Source organism: Prunus mume, linkage group LG2 (assembly GCF_029339155.1).
Source record: "Prunus mume cultivar Tortuosa linkage group LG2, ASM2933915v1, whole genome shotgun sequence".
Lineage (NCBI taxonomy): Eukaryota > Viridiplantae > Streptophyta > Magnoliopsida > Rosales > Rosaceae > Prunus > Prunus mume.
In genome coordinates this window covers 41,151,466-41,178,214 of record NC_142699.1, presented here as the reverse complement: position 1 = coordinate 41,178,214, position 26,749 = coordinate 41,151,466, and the positions used below count along the sequence as shown (strand labels likewise).

Sequence of the window (26,749 nt, the reverse complement as noted above, 5' to 3'; positions counted from 1 at the left end):
ACAACCAACTTATCCTAGGTCAGGGTTTATTTAATTATCTTTAGTTACCCTTTAATTGACATAATGTCAAGCGCCCACATACACCATAAGAAGTATAACCCAATTAATTAAACCAAACTTATTTAATATTCATTTATCCATCTTGGGATGCTTGAACTTATGACCTATTATGCACCAAAAAACCTCGACTCTCCCATAAGGCATATGAAACATGTTATATGGAAGATTTTATGCACAGGTAAAATGAGGCAAGTGAGAGGACGCCAAGTTCGCATCTGCAAAGAAAAAATGCACAAGAAACAACGGGCACTTGAGGTTGAAAAGGAAGAGAATTGAAAATAGATTTATCAAGACTTTGGTTTGCAAACAAAGCTTTCACATCGCTGTACACATTCTAAGTTGTTCTAATCAATCATTGGCTTATTCTACTGTAAACTTGGTTTATCAAACTAACCTATAACCGAAAAAATGAAAACAGAACAGAGACAACTCAAGAAAAGGTAGGCTGAAAGTTCAGAGTACGCTTTTCTCTTTTTGAGCTTTTTAACAAATAACATTGCCAAGTGCCAACACTGATAGACAGCCCTTTAGCCAAATCAATTAAAAATAGGAATCAAGATATCCATATGTATGCCTTTTGTTATACTGTAGCAAGCTTGCATATGTCCGATCCCAGATTCCTATATACAGAGACTCATCGTCTGGACTCACAGATACCCCCGAGATTTCCCCAAAGAAATCAATCTCCTGCCGCACTTTGTAATCTGCCTTTGTACTATAAATATGCACAAAATCTGCAGGTTCTGCAACGACCATGAACTGGCCATCTGATGAAAAGCGAATTGATCGAGCAGCACCCAAGTTATTCTTCAGAACCGCGATAGGTGAGGATAGATTTCTTATATCCCAAACTCGAGAAGTCTTGTCCTGATTTCCGGTGGCAAATATGCGACCATCAGGATGCCATGCAGAAGCAAAAGAGTAATCAAGATGACCAACAACCTTGGCAATAGTCTGGAAAGATCAAACAATTACGTCTTGTCAGTCAAGGGTTCGTATCTTTCAACATAAAACCTGGAATATGCTTTCTTTTAGATGCAAAATTTGGATTCAAAAGTATGACTGCTCTTCTAACTGGAAATTAAGATATTCTCGAAAACAGCGCAGAAAGTATACATCTCTATGCTGGACAATCAGAAAAACAACTGCTTAGAGAAAATCAGTTATTGTAGTAAGGATAACAGTTTAAAGAACTTGACAGTCATATCAATTACTTTCTCCCCTCTATCATGTCCACAAAATCTACATGTCTCACACAAAGAAACTAAGCTCTTTTTGACCAGTTTACCTCCTCTTCTCAGCAACAATATTTCTATTTAAAGAAACACAAAATATAAGTTGCAGACCAGAATAACAGCAGGCAAAGGAAAATATTGTTACCTTCCCATTCTGTGAATCTATTAGCAATGCATCTACGTGATCACCAACAACGGCAACAACCCTACGATCTGGGCTTATTGATGTATGCTGCAAAGAACATCAGCTCCACATTAAGAAATAAAGACAACTTTACCTAACAAAAATCCGCAACATGCAATTATGTTCTTAAGATGACTCACATTCACTGGCCAAGGGAATCGAAAGTGATTCAAAAGCTGAAATTTCTCCATGTCATATTCTCTTATGCCACAGTCATTATTGGATGCCATGAAATGCATTCCACCCCTGAAAAGGAGTTCCAATATCAAGTGGTGCTTTATTACAAAGAGAAAAAAATTCAGATGAACAGATTTCAGAATAATATACCCCAGCCTATCATATATTTCAACAGCATTTGTGATGGCATTGTCATCGTATGTGGTCCGGGTACAGAAACTTACTCCTTGCTTATCAAGACTCTGCAGACAATTACAAACAATATGGTATAAGCCTTTAACAAAACTAAAGCAGTAGTTCGTATGTTAATTCAGTTATTACATAGATTAAACAAAAATTATAGGCACCCAGAAAAAGCGCCAACACCAGGGTATGAACCTAGAATGCCAGTAGTTGCTACCACCACCTCACGCTCGCTCAATCATTTCATAAAATTAAAAAGACCATTGGAGAAAATGAAAATACGAATGCTCGAAGTCAAACCATTCTTGGTACCAAAAAAATGAGTAACAAAACCACTTTCCTTTTCCAAAATCCAAGCTCAATAAATCTCCTCTTCTAATATGATTTCAGAAGAAACCATGGATGAGAAAGCTAGCCAAGCATTTGTTCCAGGTTCAATTCAAGAAGGCATCTCTTAAGCTGCCTGTGAAAAATGGGACAAATTCTATGGCCCTCAAGACTGTTCCAAAAAGCTTTCACATACCTTAACAAGACTTAGTCACCCACTATCACTGACATGCAAAAAATAGTCAGTTCTTACATCAGTCAAATACCAATCTAATCACCAGAAATTCAGACAATTCCCTGTCCAGAAAATGATCTCATTGAAATTATCCCCTCGCATATGTTTATTGCACTATTTTGGGTGTCTCATGGCACAAAGGTCATATGAATAGCATAGCACAACAAAAAAATTTCAACCAACACAATAGGAAGTCTACGTTCATCAACTGAAAGCTATCAGTTCTGAGGCAATGCCTAGTAGGGATGGAAAACATGGTGGGCACACAGACTCAAATAAAAACAAATTGCCACTCATGCAGCATAGCCGGTAAAAGTAGCATGATTCTTAAATGTTGCAACTCACAAAACTAAGCTAAATGAGATTTAGCTTATTCTAGGTGGAAAATTTGTAAGCTTTCCAAACTCCCTAATCTCCCCACATTCAATATGCAAAAGAAAACTTTTATAATGGACATCAAAATTGATGCTCTTATCCAGAACATCAAAATCTGGGGAGAAAAAAAAGAAGCTCCAGTCCACCTTCTAAAACGGTCACTTTTGATTTCAAACAAGAAATTCTTGTAAGGATCATTGCATGAGAGCTAAATAGGTAGGATAATTAGAATAACCAATATGTCAGAGAGATATAAACATAAAAACTAACCTTACAAGTAAGCTCTCCTTGGAAGCCACCAGCAACAAGAAAATTGTCCTTGACCGCCAGCGTGCTTATCTGAGTCTGCATAAAACCCTCCAATAAACTTCCTGCATGTTTCTGCAAGACCATAGAAGTTGGCAAACTTAGACTATTACATAAATAAAAAAACAAGTAGCAATTGTAAAAGGACACTCTAACATAAGTTACATAATTAGGGGAGAGAGAGAGAGAGAAGAAGAGAGGGGCTATTGAGAAGGAGGGGGGGGAGGGGAGAGAGAGTGAGAGCATCAGCCAACAAAAATTAGAACAATAAAATGAAAGCAATCCCTTTTCTTTTCTTTGAAAGGAACTAAGATAATAAACTTTATGTATAGGTGGTTGTACTACCTCTGTTGGTGCTACATGCCCTGCAAAGTTGAGAACCTCAGACAAATTGCCAGATAGAGAAGACCAGTGCATGACTGAATAACTGGACATGAGATAGACATCATGTTTCGAAGTAGCCCAAACCAGATTTCTGAGCTGCATGCAAAAATCAGGCAAGGTTGTCAACTACGTCATAAAAGTAAATTTTGTGAAAATATATCAGCTAACAGATGTGGGATTATTTTGCAAGTGTACTCCATAACCTCAAAAACCCATTACTTTCCTAAAGAAAATCATTTCAGTCAACAAGTTCATACACGCAAGCCCATGTGTGTGTGTGTGTGTGTGTGTGTGTGAGAGAGAGAGAGAGAGAGAGAGAATTAGTGATGAACTGTTCTATATCTTTAAAATGTAAAACTAATAAACAACTATGTCACTTGCAAGAACACAAACCTGGAAATGAAGAATTGTAGGTTTAACCAGTCTTGTATTATGGAAGAATTCATAAAAGTTGCCACCCTTCTGCATTTGTTTGCACTCCTGGTTGAAGTCAACATATATTATTAGTGGAGTCCACTAATACTGACTTAGTAGTTGGGAAAAGAAAATGAAGTAAATACTTGAGAACAAGTAGAAACCTTGTCCACAGCTTCCCCAGATGCAGGGATGTTCTCATAATTCCTGTACTGTTCTAGCCTTGTCAATCTGTACTTTTCCCTCGTTATGTTTAACCTGTCCCATGGAATACCTTGAATGTCCTTTCCCTTTCTTGCTTGTGCAGATGATGTATCAGACATCTTGGTAAGCTGCTCGAACTCAAGAAGGAATTTCATGTCCATTTAGTACAATATAAAAATGAATTAAGCAATTGGAGAACAAAATTGAGTGAAACAAACCATGTCATATTCATCAAGACCCTCTCCACCCTGATTTTCTTCCTCCACATCCTCGACAAAATCAGACATATCTCCCTCATCCCCCATATAATCGAATTGATAGGCCTGCTGGTAAGACATGGTCTATCTGCATTAAGTTCAGAATTTCAATATCATAAACATAATTCCCATAAGTTTTATAATCACCAATTGCATCCACAGTTATGCTTTATCATAATTCCTTTTCCAAATAAACATATGAACAGATATAAAAAAGGAAAAACAAAACCCAACTTCCCACAAGATGAACAAAGAAGAATATATATATGAACATATATATGGCAGCAGATACAGGAATCTCTACATGATATTGAAAATTTTATAGCTCCTCTATCTTATATTAGGGGAAGCCCGACTATTAATTGTGAAACAAAATCTTGACAAAAATTTGCAAAATTTTCATCTATTCACAAGATTGTTATTACAATTTAAGAAAGGGAAAGAAAATAACAGGGACAAGCACTGACTAAAATTAAAGGCAAAGTGCGGCAGATACACAAACACACACACATCAACAAGAAAGGAGCATGACGTGAAAACATGTATCATTGTTTTCAAATCAAAAAATAAAAACAACAGCAACAACAAGTACAAGAACCAGAACAGAACAACAACAACAAAACTAAATTGATTGATAAGAAATACCCAGAAAGGCAGAAACCCTAGGAATTAAAAAAGTGGGAGATAAAACATGAAACTGAGAGAAATAACAGGAGGGGGAAGAAACACCTACCTGAAAACAGAGGGTTGTTGTGAAAATGAAAAGAATGAATTGTGCAAACAACCAATCAATCAGGCAGCAACCAAGTTGTGGTTATGATTTGCCGAGTGCGGAAAGAAAATAAAGGAGGAAAATGAAGACGCTCCTCCCTCTTCCCTTGTTTCTCTTTTCTCTCCCTCTATCTGCGTGCGGGTGTCAATTGTGTCAATTGGGAAAAAAGAGAGAGAAAGAGATAACAATGAATAATAAATGAAAATAATAATAATTGATATTTTCTCTGTTTTGAGTGGGGGGTGTGGGGAATGGATGGAATGCGGTGATATAAATGTCACGTGTTTATTTGTCGGCAACTCTCTTCTTGATATTGGGAAAAAGTCTCTTCTTTTGCTAACCCATTCGCACGCTGTTAAGCTACTCACTCACCCTTCAGACTACTCACTCACCCAACTCATGTTCTTACCATGTTTCTTTGTGAAAGTGAAATCACTTGAAATGATAAGGGAAGCCAATTGAGGGGCTTCAAAGGGTACACCCCAGAAAAAGAAAGAAAGAAAGAAAGAAAGATGGGTAGGAACACCATGAAAAGAGTTGCCCACTCACTTGATACTTCAACGTGGTGCTACTACTCAATACTTTTCGTACTTTTTGTTTGGGATATGTCCCTTAAATCATTTTCACGCAATAAGTTTGCAGCTCGAGTGATTAAAAGTATTTATACATCGCTTGTATTTAAAAAGAATAATCATATGTACACAAAACATCTTTTTGAGGACCTTTCTTGTTGAGATAAGCGATAATATACTAAACTTACACACACAACACGAATGCTAGAACTCGAACTCAAGATCTTACTTGAGGGAGTAATTACTCCAAACCACTATACTAGTTGGTCCTTTGCAGTCACAAAAACATATTACTCAAATGAGTTTCACGTAATCAATTAGCTCTTAGTCAATGATATTTCTCTCCTCAATGTTGAAATATGCCTAAATTTGAATCCCCAATATTCCCGGTGATGGAAAACAGAAACACAAGTTTCACATATACAAGAGAGTGATTTGCAGTATGTGATCCTCACAATGTTGCTATTAGACAACTACTAGCCTATTATCAAAGAATAGGCCAATAGTGAAGGATAGAAGGCTATGGTGGGTTGTAGCTTTTTTTTTTTGGTCAACCATGAATTAGATTCCAAGCCAAAAGGCAACTGATAGGAAATACACAGAAAGCAGAAATTGAGACAACTACAGAGTCTCCTTCATCTGAATCACTACAATCCAGCAAAAGAAGGAAAACTCCAACTCTAAAAAACAAAAATTAAGGAGGACCTGGAAGACCATCAGACACCAAAACATGTATGAGAGACAGCGGTGGTTGAGTAACCCAGCTTTCCAGCTCCACTGCTCGGCAACCTATCGCTGCAGCCTCATGAGCTGCTCGATTTGAACTCCTTTGAACCCAACGCCAAAAAACACTTCTGAACTGATCAGCTTTACGCCAAATAACCTCAATAGAAGGCCTGATAGTCCATGCACGGTTCCTTACCTCCCCTTTGATCCCGTCCACAAGGGTCTTTGAGTCAGATTCCACGTAGACATCACTATAGCCCAGATTGGCCGCAAGCTCCAGCCCCAAGACACCTCAAGAGCAGAGTGACCCACTCGTGATGCAGCCATGCCTCCTAGAAACTCCCCAACTGAATTACGAATTACCACTCCAACACCAGCTTTTCTACCATTGCTTTGGGGAAGAAAAAAAAGTATTACCTAGGGAAATGCTTATAGATAGCACGATGATCCCAGAAATTAACCCAACCTAGTCAAATAAAAATTGACCGAACTTTTCTCTAGTTGAGTATAATTCTTGTTCCACTCTCAAATGATGTATATCAAGCTAACGAACCTCCGTCACTTGCAGCCTGATCATGCAAGTGGATACATTGATTTGTGGCAAACAATCTAACGATTACATTTTTCTTGCTTTTTCTTGATACATTTACATTTCAATTAAACTAACACAAGATAAAAGAGAACATATGAACCTTTTTGTAATTGAAAACCCAACCAAAAGCAAGGACAGATAAGAGAGAAAGATGGGTGGGGACAAAACCATGAAAATATCCACATGGCCACTCAATACTTCAACATGAAAATATCAAAATCAAAATAGCGAAAAAGGAAAAACAGAAAACGAGCCAATTTAGGACTCGTTTGATAATCATTTCAATTTTAGTTTTTAATTTTCATTTGTTGTTCTAGAGTATAGAGTAAAATGATAGTGAAGATGAGATTAAGAGATGGGAGGATGGAAGGGAGTAGTAACAAAAATGAAAACAAAAAATTGAAAGTGAAAACAATTTCAAATAGATTTCAATTTTTAGTTTTTGTTTTCACTTTTATTACTCCTCCCTCTAATCTTTCCGCTCAATCTCATCTCTACAGTCATTCTCACTTCCATTCTCCTTTTTTTTTCTTTTATACTCTAATACAAAAAATGAAAACTAACAATTAAAATTGAAATGATTATTAAACAGGCCCTTAATACTCAATTCTGAGAGAGAGAGAGAGAGAGAGAGAGAGAGAGAGAGAGAGAAAAAAAGCCAGAAGAAGGCTTGACAATTCGATTGAGTAGTATGTCGAAAACAATCGAGTGGGTAGGTCCAGTGCCTAAATATGCAAGAAAACGAACTCTTCTCTAATACGTTATCTACTTCTGGTATATGCAAACGGAACTTTATAAAATAAAATAAAAAGTAATGCTTGGGCTTTCATATTATATTCTTATATAAATATAATCTTTCTCCAGTAAGATGTCCTTGTTTAAGAAAACTAAAATCATTTTATTTATGGGCTGTAATTCAAGGAGTGGAGTTTATAAGCTCCACCTAAAAACTCAATCCCACATTGGTTAAATTGGAAATTGTTTAGTTATTTCATCATCCGAATTTTCATTTCAATTTTATTCAACGTCTTATGTTTCTTTGCACATTTTAGATGACGAAACAATTTCAGATCTGAATGATCCTTTGCAGGAATAATTTTTAGACAATGGACTTAAAATATAGATGATTATGATGGTCGAATTGCATTCTTAGATAACCTTAGAATTGATGACTCGATTAAACGGGAAAAATTGTTTAGTTATTTGATTGTCCAAATTTTCGTTTCAATTTTATTCAACGTATTATATTTCTTTGCACATTTTAAATGATGAAACAGTTCCAGATCTGAATGATTCTTTGCAGGAATAATTTCTAGACAAGGACTTAAAATATAAATGATTATGATGGTCGAATTGCATTCTTAGATAACCTTATAATTGATGTGTATATTTCTTTTTCATGATAAAGACACCCTTCCGCTGCTGGGGCCTCTTAGCTGGAATAAATTACTCAAAACTTTTGTACTTTATTTACGTAATTAAAATAAAGAAACTGAATGTGCGGAAAATTTTCTGTAATCTTTAAGATAGGGTTAATGGCGGGCTTTGGTCCAAAGTTGAGACAAAGCAGTTTTGTCACTTTCCTATCAATGCAATAGAAGTGTCTGAAATTCAATCGGATAAATCTTGTACGTGGTGGAGCTGGTAGAATATTTCCGCTGTTCCATAACCGAAATGTCTATTAAGCCCTCGGATCAGGCCGAAAAGGGCAAAAAAACAACAACAATAATTGATTTGATATAGAGGTTCATGGCCCCAGGGAAAATGCTCCATTATGAGGATTTCATGTTAGGGACGCTAACGCATTAGCTGGGATTAGAAGTCGTTAACTAATCTTTTAACTTAAAAATCCATTAGTTGCGTAGCTTCCCATCCCATGGCCTAGTTCAAAAGTTGCATAGTAAAGTCAAATGAACAAACAAAATTTTTTTACATTGTACCAACCAACATTTATGACTCGTTTGGGCTTGCTTATTTAAGAAGTACTTTTGATCATAAGCGCTTTTATCAAAAATGCTTTTACTATAAAAATCTTGCATTTTTATAAATAAAAAAAAATCTAAGTACTTCCTGGAAAAACACTTGAAAGTGCTTCCTGAAAAAAGTATATAACATGTGCTTCCCTATAAAGTGCTTCTATGATCCAAAAGTACTTGTAAACTTTTATACCAAACGCTGTCATAAGCGATTTTAATTGTCAAAATGCGTTCTTAATCTTTTCAGAAGCACTCCCAAACATGCCAATATTGTACACCAGTTCATACAAGTTTCAGGAAAATTATCCCATAGAATATCAGAGAATATGCCTTTTCAAACTAAAGGTTAGAAGACATGGTGACACACATACAACTTTAATTGTTACCCAACGGCTCAAGAAACAGACATCATTTCCAAATCTCCAGAAAAGCTTGGATCCAACCTAAGAAAAATCAACTATGAACTACTCAATATTCTTAATCAACTTCTTTAGATGGTACACAACCATCTTCAAAGGTGAAAGCTGCATTCAGCAAATATTTATCTTCTAATTGTTGAAGCAAACGCCGGCCACAATCAACTACACTACATGCTATTCCCTCATGAAATTCCCATGAAGTGATGAGAATCTCCTCAGCCATGGCCATCAAAATAAGGCTCTTTTTCACTACATAAATCTATCAGTCTCTAAATCCAGGGGAGCGATCTGCAACATAGGATTTCATTTTTTACCAAATCGATTGATGAGCAGAGTCGTGTGTATTGATGAGAGGACCCTGTGCAGGTCAAAATTAGATATTATATAAATAGATATTTTATTATAAAAATAGATATGTTAATATAAAAATGAATGTGGCGTATTGAGTGAGAACAAAGACTTCTAACTTTTCTTGCTTTGCCTCCTTTGTTCTCCTATTTTCTTCTTCAAATCTTTAGCCCTTTTCTCACCTTTCTCACTCTTCTTTATTTCTCGACATCAACTTCATATCAGCCTTGTCATTGAACTCATAAACTTGTATCCTAAAGTACACTTTTAGCATAAACCAAACACCTTATTTTGCTTCATGCCCTCACTTCAACAAGAGTAATAAATCACATCGATCGAGAAAGCATTGCTACTGAGCAAACTCTAAAGCCACTAAACCTAAACCAAGTGTGCAAATACATACATATATAAAAACACTATGTATGGATGAATGTAAATAACGTAGAACATTCCAAAAATCTGGGAGATTGGTAGCACACAAACTCAAGCATACCTGAAATCTGGTGCAGAAGACATTTGGTATATCAGAAAATATAACATCCCACTTAAGAAGGCCAAAAATAGCGAATCAAATGCCACTCTCTACATGAACACCCTGCCATACTCCTTCCCCAGCATATTGCTGCAGGGCTAGCTGCTCCACCCAGCATTGCTCTCCATCTTCTCCATTAAACCTACTCTACATGCCAATCACAGAATTTAAAGGTCCCCCTTGAACGTGAACTTAACTTGTCACTAAGAAAAACCGAGTCAATAGGACAAGCGATACGGTAATATGTAAAAAAAATCAAATAATTCAACTTTTGACTTAAGAATTCAACAAGCATATTACAATTATGTGATTACCTCCAGGATCTGCCACCAGCTGAAAAATGTTTGACCCGTATCTGTCCACACAGTAGGTCTTGTACTATGTAGTCATCGGAAGCCAATTCCTCAGTTTAGGAGCATAAACTAGGGATACAACCAAATCTAGAGTGATCCACCAAAAATGCTCCATTTCATCAATGACGATAATTAAACGCACTGGAAAGAATTAGGGTTATACCATCGGTGAAGCAATTATAGTTCAAAGGTGTTCTGAAACTTCACAAAATAATAAAAAAACAGAGCCTTCCTTTGATCCAAAAAGACAGGGTGCACAGGAACCCTGCAAGGTTTAGCCCAACTAGGAAATAATGGTTTCTCCTCAGATTTTTCTTCTGAAAATTTTCTATTTAATAAATTGATTTTTACCATTATGCTATTTGAAAATGAAGTTGTTATGTCTTTAGTATTTTTTTCAACTGATGATAACCAAGGTATTTTTGAAAATTTAACCTTGAAGTTAAGGGTCATTTTGCTTTATATATATATGTAGATATATTGTAATACTTCATCTTTACATGCATTCACATAACTGCAAAAATAATACCCTCACCACTTTGATTATTTTCAGGTAAGATATGTACATTTTTGACATTCTCAGCTACCAAGGTTCCATAGATTGCTTCCCGCCACCAAGAACAGAATGAGCATCAACAGTCCAAAACTGCCCATTCTCCCTGTAGTCCACTGTCTCAACCTTCTCATCACCATAATCATCCAAATACAAATCTTCAGACTCAAACAAACTCTGAAAACCGTCATCATAATCATCATGATTGTCATCATACTCAAACTCATCACTAGCGTCACCAATCTCAGTGTTGTTAATGCGAGTGTTCCTCCTCTCTCTCCTTAGTCTCTTGCTTTCGCTGACCAACTCCATCAACTTTTCCTTTATCACCAAAGTCTCTTTCTTCTCCAACAGCGCACCCTTATCATCAAAACCCTCCACCAAGAACACAGAATCTCTCTGGCCTTTCAAGCTCACGTAGAATAACTCTGGGTGCCGCACGATCATCCCTCTCAATTTGTTTGGCAGCACAAACTCTTTCCTAAAATGAGTCAAGTGGTCTATCAAAGTTCTCTTTTCAACTGTCATTCCTAGCACTTCTCTCACCACCAAACAAGCTCTCTTCTCTGCCTCAATTGACTCTTTAGGCAAGTCCGAGACAGGGGTATTGTATGGGCACACATCTGGAATTTCTTTAAACTTGAGCAAAAAATCTTGGTGACGCCTTTTCAAATTTAGCCCTTTTCGAAGTGTCAACTGGTTAAACTTCAAAGGTCTGTCTACTATTAGCTGACGCGATTGAACTTTAGGAGATGATAAAGGCTTTGCCAAGTCTTGGTCCCAGGAGACCAGCTCAAGCGCACGGCCATAGGAGGTGTCAATAGTCTTGAATTTATTTGGATGGTCATTGCATAAACGAGAGCGGAAATTAGGGGGAAGACCAAGATCTGGAGCTAGATGAACCAATTTTGACAGAAGTAGCCGGTGATGAGACGAGAGCATAAGAAGTTTCTGGAGTTTGGTGGCCAAAGAGTCAGAGATGGCTGATTTAAGACTTAATTCCTGAGCAGCAAGGGCAGCTGCAGCTGGGGTTAGACGGACACAGAGTTGTGATAATGACTTGGTTGCGTTGACTGGCAAAGGAGGTGTTGGGATTGAGAAGAGTTCGAAAATGGTAGGGTAACGATGGATCATTGAGAGGATGGACCGTGGCTTTGATAGGGAAAGATAGGATCGACATTTATAAAGAATATGAATTGGAATAAAGCATTTTGGTTTAGAAAGGAGCAGTGTTTGTAGCTTTTGGACAAAACGTATCTTGTTCTGCTTCACAACATGTCTGTCCAGTGAAGGACAACGGACAGTTTTGACAGATGAGCATGATATTGAAAAAGAGATATTTTGTGAGATCTTGTTGATTTTACAATTCTTCTTGACTGTACCTAACAAGCAAGGAGGATAATGAGGAAGGAAGCTGGAATTGAGAGAACTGATGGGCCAATTCCTTTGCAATGAGGAAGGCAAAGACAACTCCATTTTTCACAATTACAAGATTTAAACCCTACACAAGGTATATGTGTAGTGAGATTACGAAGCGTATAACAATACCATCCATCTCACCATTATCCACACGAGAGTGACATAAAGAATTTCCCTTTAGTGGTTTCTTATGAGCAAAACGGTCACAAAGAAGCACAACCCTCAAAGTATGTGTGATGAGGCTACTCACTTTATCTACCATGTATAATAGTGTACCAGCACAATGCTAGACCTTGTTGAATCTCTTTTTATCATCTTCACCGGAACATATAGTTGTACCTATAAACACAAATAAATAAATTCATGTCAAACAATAAGATTATGGAAAATGGTTTAGAATACATGCATCAACACTAATTTCAGGCAAGCAAACACAATTTCAACCAAAGTGGAAATAATAGTGCGCTTAGGAAAACTGATATCTATAAATGGAAGGAGGAAACCAGCATATCCCATATTCAGATGGAGAAGACATTGTACATCTACAACTAGAAAAAAACAGCACTCTCAATTGCCAATATTTTAATTGAAGTTAAACTCAACTTAAGCACCAGAAGACAGAACTCTTCTCCATAAGGAATCCTAGTTCATTATCCAAATCCACAACACTTTTAAACAGAAATGAAACCAATACTAAGCTTTCTCTAAAGAAAATTTGAAATTTCTGTTGGGTATTAAGCTAAAAGTCCCAGCAGTTCAACAACATAAACCCTACGAAATAAAAACCAAGCAATTATAATATCATATCAGCAAATGCGACAATGGCAAATCTATATTTGAGCAAGATACATATTTACATACAGAGAGAGAGAGAGAGAGGAGTGATTGCAACTCGCAAGAACTCTAAAAAGAATTCAACCAAAAACAACTATACAAGTGAAAAATGAGAAGATAAGATATCAACAATCAGTTCTCTAGAGATAGAGATTGAGTAAGAAATTTAGCTCTGCAAAATTGACTTGAATACAAACTGTACACTCTAATCTTAACATCAAGTGATTGGTGATCCTATCTGAAAAGTCATGTAGAATCGCGGAAAAGAACAAATGTGTGGTTCTCTATCCAGAAATCCAGAGAATGGTCTCAAAGCACATCACAATTCCTTTTTCCACATATACATATTGTAATAGACATAGAAAAGGAAAAACAAAACTCAACCTCCCCAACAATGAACAAAGACGACTAGATAAATATCGCAGCAGATAGAGGAATCTCTATATGATGTTGAAAATTCTATAGCTTTTTTAACCCAAAAAAAAAAAATTTCTATAGCTCCTCGAATACTCACAAAGACCAGTTACAAGTACTGAAAATAAAAATATTAACACAGAAAAGAGCAACACGCCAGCTAGAAAGGAGCAATAAAAAAGGAAGAGACTTGAAACCATGTCACAGGTGTTCAAATCAAACTATTCAAAGCAATAAAAACAACAGAAACAGAATTATATTTTATCAATAAGACATACCCAGAAACCCTAGGGGAAAAATAAAAGTTGGAGACAGCATAAAATTGAGAGACATGACAGGAGAGAACAAGCACCTACCTGCAAACAGAGGGTTTGTGGTGAAAAGGAAATGACTGAAAACTTGTTATGATTTGCAGAGTCTGGAAAGCAAGGAAAGGAAGAGAAAGCGCTCCTCCTCCTGCCCTTCTTCTGTTTTCTCTATCTATATCTGCGTGCGTATGTGTAAAATTGTGAGGAGTTTAGACGAAGCACATTTGCAGGGTGTTAAGCTACTCACTCATATTAACCATGTTTCTGTGCGAAAGTGGATAAGCGAGGCGAAGGCAAACGCTTTAAATCACAAGGACAAAGGTATTTCTTACAAGAGGTCATGTGAAAATTACTCATGCAAGTTTTACACTATCCAATCATTACCACCCCTAGCTAGAAAAGGGTTTTTTTAATCGAGTTTTAATTGGAATGGTTTTTTTTATAAAAGAAAATTACGAAATTGCAATGTTTCTTGAACTTGTATTGGAGTTTTATTTTGGTTTTTCAGTAAAGTTTTAGTTTTATTAGGCGTCCTCCAATTGTCCCACTAATGGTAATTTGGTCATTTTATCAAATTTTATCAATATGTTCGTGAAAAAAGGTAAGGTATGTGATTTGTACATGAATTAACAGTTACGCCCCTCAAATTGATGAAAGGATACTACAATGGGACTCGATTATAAATTCAAAGGCCATTGCAGTTAAAATCCCTAGCTATAAATTACTTCAGTACTTTTGAAAAATACTTCCGTTTTCTGCATATGAGATAGAAATTATTTCATGAGAAAGAGAGAAAAACAATACTTCCATTTCATTCTCAAGATTCTTGAAGAACTTTTATTTTTAAAATAAATATTTTGTTCCATGTGTAAACATGAGGACATTAGGAATACAAATATTTCATGTATATTGACGCATATGATCAACATTTGATATCGTAATAGTAAAACCAGTTCCTCCAAGTTCAAGGAAAATTAACGCCTAAATCAGAGAAAATGGCCTTTGCCAATGCCAACTAAGGGTTACAAATAAATGGCACAGAAGTGCCTCAGCTCATAACGGCTCAGGCAATGTCATCATTAACGAATCTCCAGAAAAGGTTGAATCCTACCAGAGAACCCTCCTCAATATTCACAATCAACTTCCTTCCATGGAACAACGTCTCCAAAGGTGAAATCCCCATTGGGCAAAGAAGTATCTTCAAGTCCTGGGATTGCTTGCTCCATAAATACTCTAGTGATCAAACGGTAAACTTCCGCAAAAGCCCATCAAATTGCTTTAATTTCCAATCCTTGTAAATTATTTTCTGTAGGTCTTTCATGCATCTTCAAAATCCTCATTACATGCTTCCAATGGAGGACCGAAGCAGCACATTAAATTCACAAAAGAGGGCTCACTTTACAGACCTCAGCATTGAACCCACAGTCCATTAAAAGCAGCAGCCATGCCCGCTGCTGTTCGGAGAGTCTATCCCTGGGGCCTTTAACTTCGACAAGCTTGGCTTCACCTTTGTAATTCCCATGGAAACGCCACAACAATAAATCTGGCATTCCGCTTGACCAGCTTCGATAATCTTGTGCTAGATGTCGACAGAATGAGGCCAAACAAGGCCCACCGATGCATGTAACAGCTGCCCGAAGCTCAGAGAGGGAATGCCGGTCCCAGTTAACTCCTCTACATGCAGTTCCCTCATGGAATTCCCATGAAGTGATGAGGATCTCCTCAGCCATGCCATCATGAATACTCTGTAGGTGAGATTCTATATGGCTCTTTCTCACTAGATAAAAGCTATCAGTCTCCAAATCCAAGGGAGCAGTCTGCAAAATAGGAATTTTATTTCTTCATTTTTTTTCCAAAATAAGAGTCAAATATATTGAAGAAAAGGCCACGTACAGAACTTTAGACATGAAAAGCGTTGACGAAAAAAGTGTTTACTCCGAGCAAGTTTGATAGTATCCAGTATTTTATTAATTTAATCGCCTTATAATGAGGCCTTACAGTAACAGGGTTATAGATATCAGACAAACTGATGAGCATGAAGCCAATATAACTTTATCATACTTTGCCTCTTTTGTTCTTCCTCTGTCTAAACCCTCTTATTCAAGCACTCATATTTGTGTTTCTCTCTCTCAACATTCTTTTATTTCTCTCCCTGTTCTACATCAACTTTGCTATAACCTTATAATTGAAGGATTAAAATATTGAAGTTAAACTTGTATCTGATCAAATCTTGGGTGTCAGCTGGCAAACAAGATCACGCTCCCTTCTTCTCCACTCCTGCATCTATCACCTCCTATAAATTTTGAACCTATTCAAATTCTTAGGTGCTACGAGTCTACCCCCTTTAAATTCATATTAAAGTACAACAGTAGAAACCAAACACCACCTTATGCTCTCTCTTATTGATCAGTCCCCCTCCTTGAAATTCAGACTTAAAGTATACACAGTAGCAGAAACCAAACACCATATTATGCTTCATGCCTCTAGGTTGCCAGCTTCAGTTGTCACTTACCACTCCAACAAGAGTAATAAATGACATCTATAGGCCTAAGGCCATGCAGTGCAACTTAGCAACCTCTGAAGGACCTGGCATGAACACCACCACACCTAAGCCAAGCACGCAAATGCATATATATACACGTATGCAGGAATGTATATAAAGTAGAAAATTTCAAAAATGTTTGAAGCTTGGTAGCACACACTCAAACATACCTGAAATCTGGTGTGGAAGACGTTTGGTATATCAGAAAATATAATATCCCACATAAGAAGACCAAAAATAGTTAACCAAATGCCACTCTCTGTATGAACACCCTGCCATCCTTCTGCAGCATAATGCTGCAGGGCCAGCCGCTCTACCCCACATTGCTCCCCATCTTCTCCATAAAACCTGCTCTTCATACCTATCACAGAATTTAGAGGTCTCCCTTGAACATGAACCTAACTTGTTGGTCAAAAAAACTGAGTCAATAGGAACAGTGGTACTGTAAGATGTAAAAACAAAATTAAATAACTCAACTTTGACTTGAGAGTTTAACAAGCATATTACAATTAAGTGATTACCTCCATGATCTTCCTCTTGACGGACTCTGCAAAACTAGGAGTTTTCCATCGCCTTGGTGGTTTTCCTAATTGAAGGACTCTCCTTTGAAGTGCCACCCTTGAACCAGCGCGCACCCATCGATCCAGTAACCCATTTTCGGCAACAGAAAGGCTCTCATTAAGATATCCCATGTGCTCCAAGTCAATCGACAACCTCAGTGTCCAATATCCTCTTCTACCATCACAAGTGAAGCACTTTAGCAGCCGCTTCAGTAGATATTTTGCATCACTGTACCTGAGTGGAAGACAAAAGTTATCTCAGCCTGGGAAACATCACAACTAGACAAATGTAGGTGTAATCAATATCAGTTCTCCTTATAACTTTATGTGCAAAGAGCTGACCAGTTACCAGTATAGTAAATAATATCATATATTTGATTCAATTTCATAGATGCTAGCAATCGTTGGTGGTTTATGCAAAAAAATGTGGACTCCAAAATTCAGTGTCCATCAATCGACCCTCCTTTCTCTATTTTTTATTTTAATTTCAGAACTTATTAGGGGATCTTGGGGTTTACTAGGGTAGGGTTTAAATTATTTATGGATTCTAGGGTTTAGCATTTGGGGTTTAAGATTTAGGGCTCTTTCAGACTAAACAAATAGATCAAATAAGGTTATTGGCATTTATTAGGGTAGCATTTAGGAAGAACTGGGATATGATATGTCAACTGTATGTTTTATGACCTTTAAAGCACCGACAAATTGAGGGCAGAAACAAACCATTTCTGGCCACGATTAACATTTCATTTTGCTGTGTTTCAAACTAATTGTTAAGATTTCAGAGAGACAAACCAACAGCCAACTACTACCCAAATATTGTCCCCAACTTAACCACCATCAAGGCCTCGGTGTTATTAGTAGTAGAACCACTCATTTACATATTGTATTTATATTGTCAAGTTTCCAATGTGGTATTTTTACATTCTTCAACAACACGTATCCACTATTCCAGAAAAGTTTATAACACAAATGTTAATTGGCCACATTAAAAGAAGAAACATGAAACAATTCAAAGTGAGTTATGGCTGCTCAAACATGCTTATGAGGTCAACATAAGTTAACTTAAAAATCCCAGACAGAGAACAACATGTAATTTGCTCAGCAGAAGCATTGACGTAAATAATGACAGGTAATTCCAAGATCATACCTATGCTCACGCTCAAGAAAGGAAATTCCAAGTAAAACCACTTTTGAGTAGACATATTTTGCAGAAAAGCAGGAAAGAAATGGAGCCATTGATTCAGAGGTTAAAGATTGAGTTGATTCACTGGATATACGGGAATCAGCAATATCAATGCATTTTTTCACCAATTCAATGTTGCTTCCATCCAGAGCTTCATCTATTATCTGTGCGACTTCAATGGCCTGCAAGAAAATACCATGAGATATGGTAATGGTGATGAAGGTCTTCAATGTTTTTGCATACATACAAAGCAACACCTCTTCATAAGCAAGCAAACCATCTCGACCTGAGAAAATTTGTTGTGAAATTATGCACTTGTAAGTTGGATACTTGACTATTCCCAAATCCACCAGTAGAAATGCCGATAAATCCTGCTCTCCATTCAAAAGAAAAGTCTCTGCATATAATTAAAAAGAATCACAATAAAACTATTATTTCTAACCCAGCCCTTCCAGATTACTGTGGTAATATTAATTAATCATTAGAAGACATGAAAGCACCTCAGCACGCCAAATGAGGGACTCAGCTTTTAAAGATATCCTAACACAGGCACCTGTTCGATCCAAAACCATACAAGGTAATAATGGGCTGTACATTGCAAATTAACAGGAAATAGAGAATTTAGAATTTTCTCATGAAGTCACATAATCAACATATTAAAAGGATTGCAATAGAAAACAATTAATACCATAACTCCTCTTTATACAAAGAAATAAGAGACGCAATAAGATCCTGCTTTCTCATGGCACGATTGCAATTCTGTAGCATCAATAGAAGTAGCAAAGTTTCAGAGAAGGCCCATTAGATGACAAAGCAAGAAAATCGTGAGACTGGATTCCAACAATTATAGAGAGTAGCATGTGAGTCCAGTATCAACACTACTTAATTCAAGGCCAAGGATTTCTCGGCATAAAAGGGAGAAAAGAAAGAGCTGAAGATACATATAAAAGCACAGCCTTTAACTTTTAATACACACTCACTTACATCAACACATGAATATATGCATGCACAGATACACTGTCATGCAACTTCAGTCTATCACAATGAACAAAATGTTTGACCCGTATCTGTCCACACAGTAGGACTCGTACTATGTAGTCATCGAAAGCCAATTCATCACTTTAGGAGCATGATTTAGGGATACAACCAAATTTAGAATGATCCACCATAAATGCTCCATTTATTGTCAAAGATGCATATTGATTGATTGTTATAAAATTGCGTCTATAATAAATTTATGCAAACATTATTGTGGACAGAATCAAAGCCAAAATCCCTATAGGAATATCATTATATGCCAACCTGCTTAAGCATGCATAAAACTTTCACGTAGTTCAGATACAGTGAGCAAATCCAAAATCTCCTTTATATCATCATCACATAGTTCATTTGGAATTCCAAAGCAAGATGCATAACCTGTTTCTGCAGGACGACAAACTAATCTGCCATCAACCTTAATCTGGAATTTTGAAGAGAAAACATACAGCATATCCAACTAAAAGTATTGGATTACCAGATAGCCCTTTCACTGCTTGCTCAGGATCCAACACTTCTGGGTATGAAATAGCTGATTGCCGAAACCATGGCCCTGAAAAGAAGACCAACGTATAAATCACTAAATTATTTTTGGAAAGAAAAAAGGGCAGGAAACGTCATAGTTTCACTTGGATTACGTAGGTGCATAACGTCTCCGAGTCTTTAACATGTTTTTAGCCAAAATATTTGGAATAGTTCTACAGTTTCTACTAGGAATAGCCTTTTTAGTGCTAGATGAATGTAAAATAATGGCTTTTGTGCAATGTTGAAAGGGTCCTGATATAATGGGATCAACCAGATTGTAATAAAGCATGAAAATCTAAAACTAAAGATGTAAAGCACATAAAATAGCATTTTCTAATCAACCATTTCATATAGAATAAGTCCGTAGTGTCAATGTTTAAATGAGCATCATACTGTCCATCCCATAAATAAGTAGAGGTCTGCTTCACATGTATTAGCTCAAAACTAAGACCAGAAATGAAAGTTCCTCAAAAAATTTAAGTGATATCCCAGAATCTAAAGCAGAAATGAAAAGGGCTGTGGAGTAGAAAAAGAAAGAAGCTATTATAAGCTTTAAGTTATTTATATACACTAGAGCGAAACATTTGTGATCAGCATACTTAACCAGGCAACAAAACCATGAAGCAGTACATATTGCATGAACCAAAGCAAGCTAGTTGCACTCATACAGATATGGGTACGGCGATACGATACGATACGATACACCAATACGGTAAATTTCCAAAAACTAGGATATGGGTACAGCACCGATACAGCGATTAAAATAATATAAATAGAAAAATTGATATTTCATCCATAATGAGTTCAAAACATTAACAAAACACATAACTTCATTGATAAAAAAATAAAATAATAAATAATAATAATAATAACTAATACATATACAAAACAATTAGTAGGCTACTAGGCAGCTATTTCCAAAATATAAGTCCATTTTGACACCTTAAGGAGCTATTTCCAAAATCTAAGCCCCACCCCAATATTACCCATATACTCATTATCTAATTAACAACACGGCAAGAATCAGAAGAAAACTTTGAGGAGCGACGGCGATTGTGACGGCAAAGGTGGCGACGGCGACAGCAATTGAATCTGAGATGGTGACGGGCCAACGGCGATTGCTGGTGGTGGGTTCTTCTCTTCCTCTTTCTTCTTCTTTTTTGGTTGCCTCTGAATCCCAAATGACCTAGCCTCTCGACAGAGGCAGGGTCTTTAAAATTCTAAGTTATAAGTTTAGAAACCCCAAATTTTCAAAATATTTTCGTTTTTACCCCTTGACATATTGATGGAGTATCGGTGCCGTATCTGTGGAGTATCGGAGCCGATAACATCCCAGAAAAGTCTACGATACGCCGTACCAGTGCAGTATCGTATCGGCGCCATATCCGATACGAGCATACCCCAGAAATCTGGCCAAAGAGTAAAGAGCAAAACTACCATAAAACCCATCGATCAGACTACCCAATCAATCCCAGGATCATAGCATGGAAAAATGATGCAGGTAAACAATATAGAATGCAATACAAATTGCCTGAAATGTTGAGTTATACAGGATGTAAAAATTACTTCTGTGCAGGTAGCAAGGGAGGGAGTGGGTAATGACTGTCTTGCGTTGGGAGTCACGGAAAAAAAGATTAGATAGTGTGCATTGCATATTCATATTATTGAGGCAGAGGAGAAAAGCATCTGTCAGCTTAATCATGTGAGGTGCTGTTCATGAACAGGAAGAAACACAAAGAGACGAAACCCTAGACTTCATGTAATCGGTAACCTTGAGGCAACTTCAAGACACTCTGGGCATCCAAAAGTATCAATTGGATCTCCAAGAGAATATGAGAGATGAGGAGATGACGACCCTCATGGATATTGCTAGTGGCATCAAGAGTAATAGGGTTAGAAATTATTCCATGTGTGAAGTTTAAAACATCATTCACTATGTTGTGCTCTGTGCATGTCTTGTTAATGACCAGAATGACTAGGATTAGGAGGTACCATCGGAAACAACGTTGTGCATAACATAGAGTCTAGGCTAGCTTATGGTCAACCATGCTCACAAGATCCCTTACAGTATTCGGCACAACAAATGGAAAACAACACAACACAAACCAATAACGGCAATGCTTAAACCATGACCCGTATGAAACATAATCTGCATAGAAAAAAAACCTTTCCGTGTATAGAGCCGAACAAATAGCCTCTGACTATCATCTGACAGTGAAGTAAATAACTCTGCCAACAATATACATATAACAGTCATCAGTGTTGAGAAACAGTTCAAGGAACTAATAATAAATCATCGATTCGTAATACAAGCAATTGAATTGATACCTATGAAATTCTTTTCGTCTTCTGTCAAGAGGTGAGAATTGCTTTTCAAAACATCGTGTATGAAAACACAAAAGTTCTCCTGATACTTTATTGCACTGGGTGGACAAGACTTTGTAGATTCAATTACTTGCTGAGCATTTTTCCATAGACATTTGAAAGCCTCGTCATTATAATATACCTTAGCACCACACGACCCAGTCTTGTGGGACATGATCTGTATTGGGACAACATCAATAGAATTCTTTGGAACAGAGATCACGGATCCCTGAAAGAAATTCCACATGAAGGACAATCAGAACTTTATCCAGCAGGCCATTACTTAAGAAATGTCAGCTTAAGCTGCTTTAAAAATCATATATAATCATAAAATGGACACGAAGCTTCCACTGCCTATTCCCTATAGACCAAGTGAGGCAGTTATCTACCTTTCGTTATCTGCCACCACTGGAATTTTACCTTATTAACGAATGCATACCAGAAAAAAAGTTATGCTAAATAAAACTAAGCAAGCAAAATAAATGTGGCAGAGGTCAAACACACACACACATATGTTAAGTTAGCTTACACTGAGGGTGTTTGCATGTAAGAAAAATGCAAGCATCTTATCTCAGGCATGCTATCAAATGAATGGAACTGTCCATTTTTTGGGTTATCTTTCAAGGATCATCCATGCAAAAGAACAACCAAATGAGAAATTGTTTAGCCGTTTGCTTTCCATCATTATCATTTCATCTTCCTATGGTAAACTGTTTGTTTGTACAGTTTACATGATCAACACTTTCAGACAGGCTGGATTTTAAAGGGGATGACTATTGCAGAATGACCAAAAAATAGACAGTTCTTATCACTGAACTGCATTTTGAGGTAGCCTAGGAAGGATGTTCCCATTCTTTTTAAACGAGGACATCCTCATTTGAAAATTATCCTAAATATATATTACCTCAAAGTTTAGGAAGTACTTCTCCATCAGAGGAGACAAATATTGAGCTAGCTTGCGAGGGAGAAAACCAAGCACTTTGCGGCATCCTGAATCTGAAGAAATAACCTAACCCAAAAGGACCATGTAATGCATGGAAATTAGAACTTAATAAAATTAAATCTAAACAACAGATAATTAATATATAAATAAAGAATACACAAAACATCAAATCCTCAAAGAGAAAATCGCAAGAAAATAAATGAACCTTAATGGCATTTGGATCTTTAGGGTTATCAGGGTCTCTTAAAAGAGAAATTCTTGCCCCAAGGTCTAACTCATTTCCATCGCTAAATTTACGGCCAACGATAAAAGTTTCAAGAATGACCCCAGATATGTCGTCCACAGTAACAGGCATCTCAACATCAGGCACCTCATTCTTTAGGGCCCATGAGAGATCATCAACATTGGCATTGATCCTGTCCTTGAGAATTGGGTTTCCACACATACCAACTTGATTTTGCATATCATCCATTGAATTTAACGATGATCCACACACATCATCATCACTTTCTTCAACAGCACTGATGTCAGATAATCCATGAACCACACGCTGTACATGACTCTCATTATGTGCTGCATGAAATAAATCATTTCCTAACTCTTTCAAATAACAGGTACGAATTTGAGCTTTTGAGTCTCGGCAGAAGTTTAACTCTAGGAGTGTGCGTTGGGTCAGCTTCCGTTTAGTTCCCCTTGACAGGCACACATCTGCAAGAAATTTGTAAAGGTATTCAATTCAATTCAGTTAAAGGAAAGTTTAAGAAATCACAACATTAAATCAAGAAGCTGAGATTACATCATAATAAGATTCCTTAAATCCCCATAACAGAAAACTAGGGCGTGTGAATCTAATAGATGTCTTTCGTGGACCATAATACACCTTACATAGTGCAGAAAATCAACAATTCAATTTTTTAATTATCTTAAGAGAATTCGAATATAACTAATACTTGCAGTATCAATACTTTGCTTTCTGCTGAGCAGTTATTATCTCATACAAGGAAAACCCTGCTGAACTTCCCATTTTATGTGAAGAATACAGTAAAGACTGATGATTCTCAAAACACCATTCAGAGTCTAAATTTATAAAGAAAATCAAGAGACAGCGTCATTCAGAAACTGATAATATCTCCACACAAAAATTCTATAAGAAACACAAATGCCATGAGCAAAGAAAAGTGGATTGAACCAAATGTCCATCTAAACAGTACGATCACCAGCAATCATAAATGCAAATTACAATAAGAACCAAAGGTCCTCCCTAGTCAAGAAGAATAACACTTAAAATAATATCTCTAAACCATTTGGGAGAAGATGCCCAAAAAGAAACTACAAATTTGATTTTATCCCAAAGTAACTCCATCTCCTCTTCCCTGTCTTCAAAGGCCGTCTTATTTTGTTGCAACCAAACTATCCAAATGAGAGCCAAGACCGCGCACCTCAAAAGAGTAACTGCTTTTTTGTTATTCAACACTAGCAAAGAACACTCAACAAACAAAAAATAACAATTATGAGGACAAACCCACACCTTACCAAACACCCTTAATAGCCAGCCCATAATTTCCTTGTGAACAAGATGTCCATCTAAACCATGTACTATCACCTCAATAATAAATTAAAATTACGATCAAATAAAATTCCAAGGATAACCCCACACCAGACCAAGCACCCCCAACAGTTCTCCTTCTTTTTAACACAAGGTACACTAATGCATTGATAAGCATGAAGGGGATCTTTTTCTTTGTAGCAGTTCACACGTATTTAACTTCATGAACGGCCCACCAACAGAAACCTTGCACTTTAGTAGGAACCGCAGCCTTCCAAATCAAGTTAGATAGCTCAAAGATAGGATCTCTATTCTCTGTTATAATTAAGATTATGTCGCTTAGGTTCATCAACATCACTTCCCAATCAAATTCAGGTTCTTCAATCAAGGGATAATGCTAATGATGTTAACAAAGCAACGTCTTGACAAACTAATCAAGGCACCAGCTAAGTGTCTCCTTATTTAACTATACAAAGTAAACACCATTCTACACTAACACCAAAGCTTTGGGACTCTCAAACACAAACATTAGGAAGAGAACAGCCCTCTTAGTGTGAAGTCAAACCGAAATGTCAAACTCATTCAGCAAAAACAAAACAAAAAGAAAGCAGGATAAAGAAGGTACCCAGATGAGAATTGATGATGCTGCTTTGGCCACTGACTTTGTTTCCGCAAACAGGGCAAGTAACTCTCTCATCTACAAGCCCCACCGCACTGTATTCAGTGTTTCCTTGTTCTTCTTGATTCGACGACCCTTCTACGTTATCAATGCTAACGATTTTTCCATTTTCATCAGCACGCAGATTCAATGAGCTCTGAAAACAAACAAACCGCAACATCGATTTAGTAATAATTCAATGATAAAATAATAAAAGTTTGAAATAAAAAATAAAAAATTTGAAGACGAAAATTAGGGAGAGTGCCTGGGTAGGGGAGGAGAGGAGTGATTGGCGGTTTGGAAGGCATCGCCTGCGTTTGCCCACCAATCGAATCAAGCTTTCTCTTCCCTTCAACATCTTCACATAGTGACTTGAGGGGATTCGAAGCTTCAATTTTTCATTTTGGTGCCCTAATTTTTATATCCCACTCTCTCTAATTTCTTTTTCTTTTTTTTTTTTGGGTGAAAATCCCACTCTCTATCGCTTCCCTCTCTTTGCTGCTTAAAATATAAAAGTCCCGCCAAACCCTTCCAGATGCCAGCTCTATTTGGTACCGTCTTTATAGGTAATTGAATTTTAATATTCGGATAAGATTTTTTTTTTTTTTTTTTTTTTTTTGTTGGTCATTTTCTGGAGAGGAGTAGCAGGGAGTATTATATTGGGTTTCATCAAGATTGTTGTTTAGCTGTGAATCAAACCCAGGTGCACTTGGGGAACAGAGAGAGTTTGGCTCACTTTTCCACTATGTATAAATTAAATTTTTTATTTTTTATTCTAAAAGCATTCACAAGAAACTTTCTAAACCACCTTCTTAGCTAAAATTTAAGGAGGAAATTGAAAAAACCTACCTCCAACCATGCTCCCTATCCAGCTCCTAAAATAAGGAGACCTCTAGGAGATCTTAAATCTAAGGAGAGAGAAATGGACTCCTAGTAACTTCCTATAATTGAATGCTTTTATGTTTAATAGGCTTAATTACACTAATGCTCTCTGAAATTTTGGTCAAATCCCACTTTACCTCCCTAAACTCAAAATGGCCTATGCTTTCATCCCTCGATTGAGATTTGGAGTACATCAAGAGCTCGAAGAAGAGAGGGGTGAACTGGTGTGACAGATTCGATGTTCTGTGTGTAAGTGAGAGAGAGTAAGAAAGGTGGAGAGAGAGGGAGACATGAAGAGAGTGGGTCGAGGAGTGAAGGGTGGGGAGGGGGAGAGGGTCTGCTTGGGTGGATG

General features: G+C 37.0%; 3 protein-coding genes across 10 annotated transcripts; all 3 read right to left on the bottom strand.

Annotated features, from left to right (window-relative positions):
- Positions 1–316: 316 nt before the first annotated feature.
- On the bottom strand, positions 317–5,363 carry LOC103342574 (putative WD repeat-containing protein C2A9.03). 4 transcript variants are annotated; one of them, XM_008246207.3, is made up of 10 exons: positions 5,075–5,363; positions 4,303–4,429; positions 4,045–4,212; positions 3,860–3,946; positions 3,428–3,562; positions 3,047–3,157; positions 1,807–1,898; positions 1,620–1,725; positions 1,441–1,527; positions 317–1,014 (listed from the first exon to the last, which is right to left on the bottom strand). In XM_008246207.3, the coding sequence occupies exons 2-10, from the start codon at positions 4,420–4,422 to the stop codon at positions 601–603; spliced, it is 1,320 nt and encodes a 439-aa protein (XP_008244429.2). In that variant the 5' UTR covers positions 4,423–4,429; positions 5,075–5,363; the 3' UTR covers positions 317–600. The 4 variants fall into 4 exon arrangements, with proteins under 4 accessions (XP_008244429.2, XP_008244428.2, XP_016652317.2 ...); XM_008246206.3 differs by having other exon boundaries at positions 4,045–4,221; positions 5,075–5,354; XM_016796831.2 differs by having other exon boundaries at positions 4,045–4,221; positions 4,303–4,407; positions 5,075–5,215.
- A 3,907-nt stretch (positions 5,364–9,270) lies between these two features.
- On the bottom strand, positions 9,271–12,660 carry EMB1692 (Ubiquitin carboxyl-terminal hydrolase family protein). 5 transcript variants are annotated; one of them, XR_016123967.1, is made up of 4 exons: positions 11,167–12,660; positions 10,593–10,772; positions 10,240–10,420; positions 9,271–9,756 (listed from the first exon to the last, which is right to left on the bottom strand). XR_016123967.1 is itself a non-coding variant. In XM_089045638.1 (1 exon), the coding sequence occupies exon 1, from the start codon at positions 12,658–12,660 to the stop codon at positions 11,215–11,217; it is 1,446 nt and encodes a 481-aa protein (XP_088901764.1). In that variant the 3' UTR covers positions 11,084–11,214. The 5 variants fall into 5 exon arrangements, 1 of the variants encoding a protein (XP_088901764.1); XR_016123969.1 differs by having other exon boundaries at positions 10,593–10,700; XR_016123968.1 differs by having other exon boundaries at positions 11,198–12,660.
- LOC103342577 (zinc ion binding/nucleic acid binding/hydrolase) lies at positions 11,084–26,629 on the bottom strand. Its single transcript, XM_089045639.1, is given in 17 exon segments — positions 11,084–12,942; positions 14,208–15,976; positions 16,872–17,099; positions 17,223–17,496; positions 18,409–18,626; positions 18,702–18,841; positions 18,935–19,032; positions 19,133–19,203; positions 19,747–19,767; positions 19,769–19,866; positions 19,958–20,032; positions 22,171–22,233; positions 22,333–22,597; positions 23,273–23,377; positions 23,517–24,019; positions 25,483–25,672; positions 25,781–26,629. Coding segments are annotated over 16 exon segments (2,880 nt in total). The 5' UTR covers positions 25,874–26,629; the 3' UTR covers positions 11,084–12,942; positions 14,208–15,538.
- Positions 26,630–26,749: the final 120 nt, after the last annotated feature.

Coding starts and splice junctions, on each gene's coding strand:
- LOC103342574 (XM_008246206.3), bottom strand. CDS start 4,422: ATGTCTTACCAGCAGGCCTATCAATTCGATTATATGGGGGATGAGGGA. Junction 3,947..4,044: donor CTGGGGAAGCTGTGGACAAG/GTTTCTACTTGT, acceptor GACTTCAACCAG/GAGTGCAAACAAATGCAGAA. Junction 1,899..3,046: donor AAGGAGAGCTTACTTGTAAG/GTTAGTTTTTAT, acceptor AATTGTCTGCAG/AGTCTTGATAAGCAAGGAGT.
- EMB1692 (XM_089045638.1), bottom strand. CDS start 12,660: ATGGAGTTGTCTTTGCCTTCCTCATTGCAAAGGAATTGGCCCATCAGT.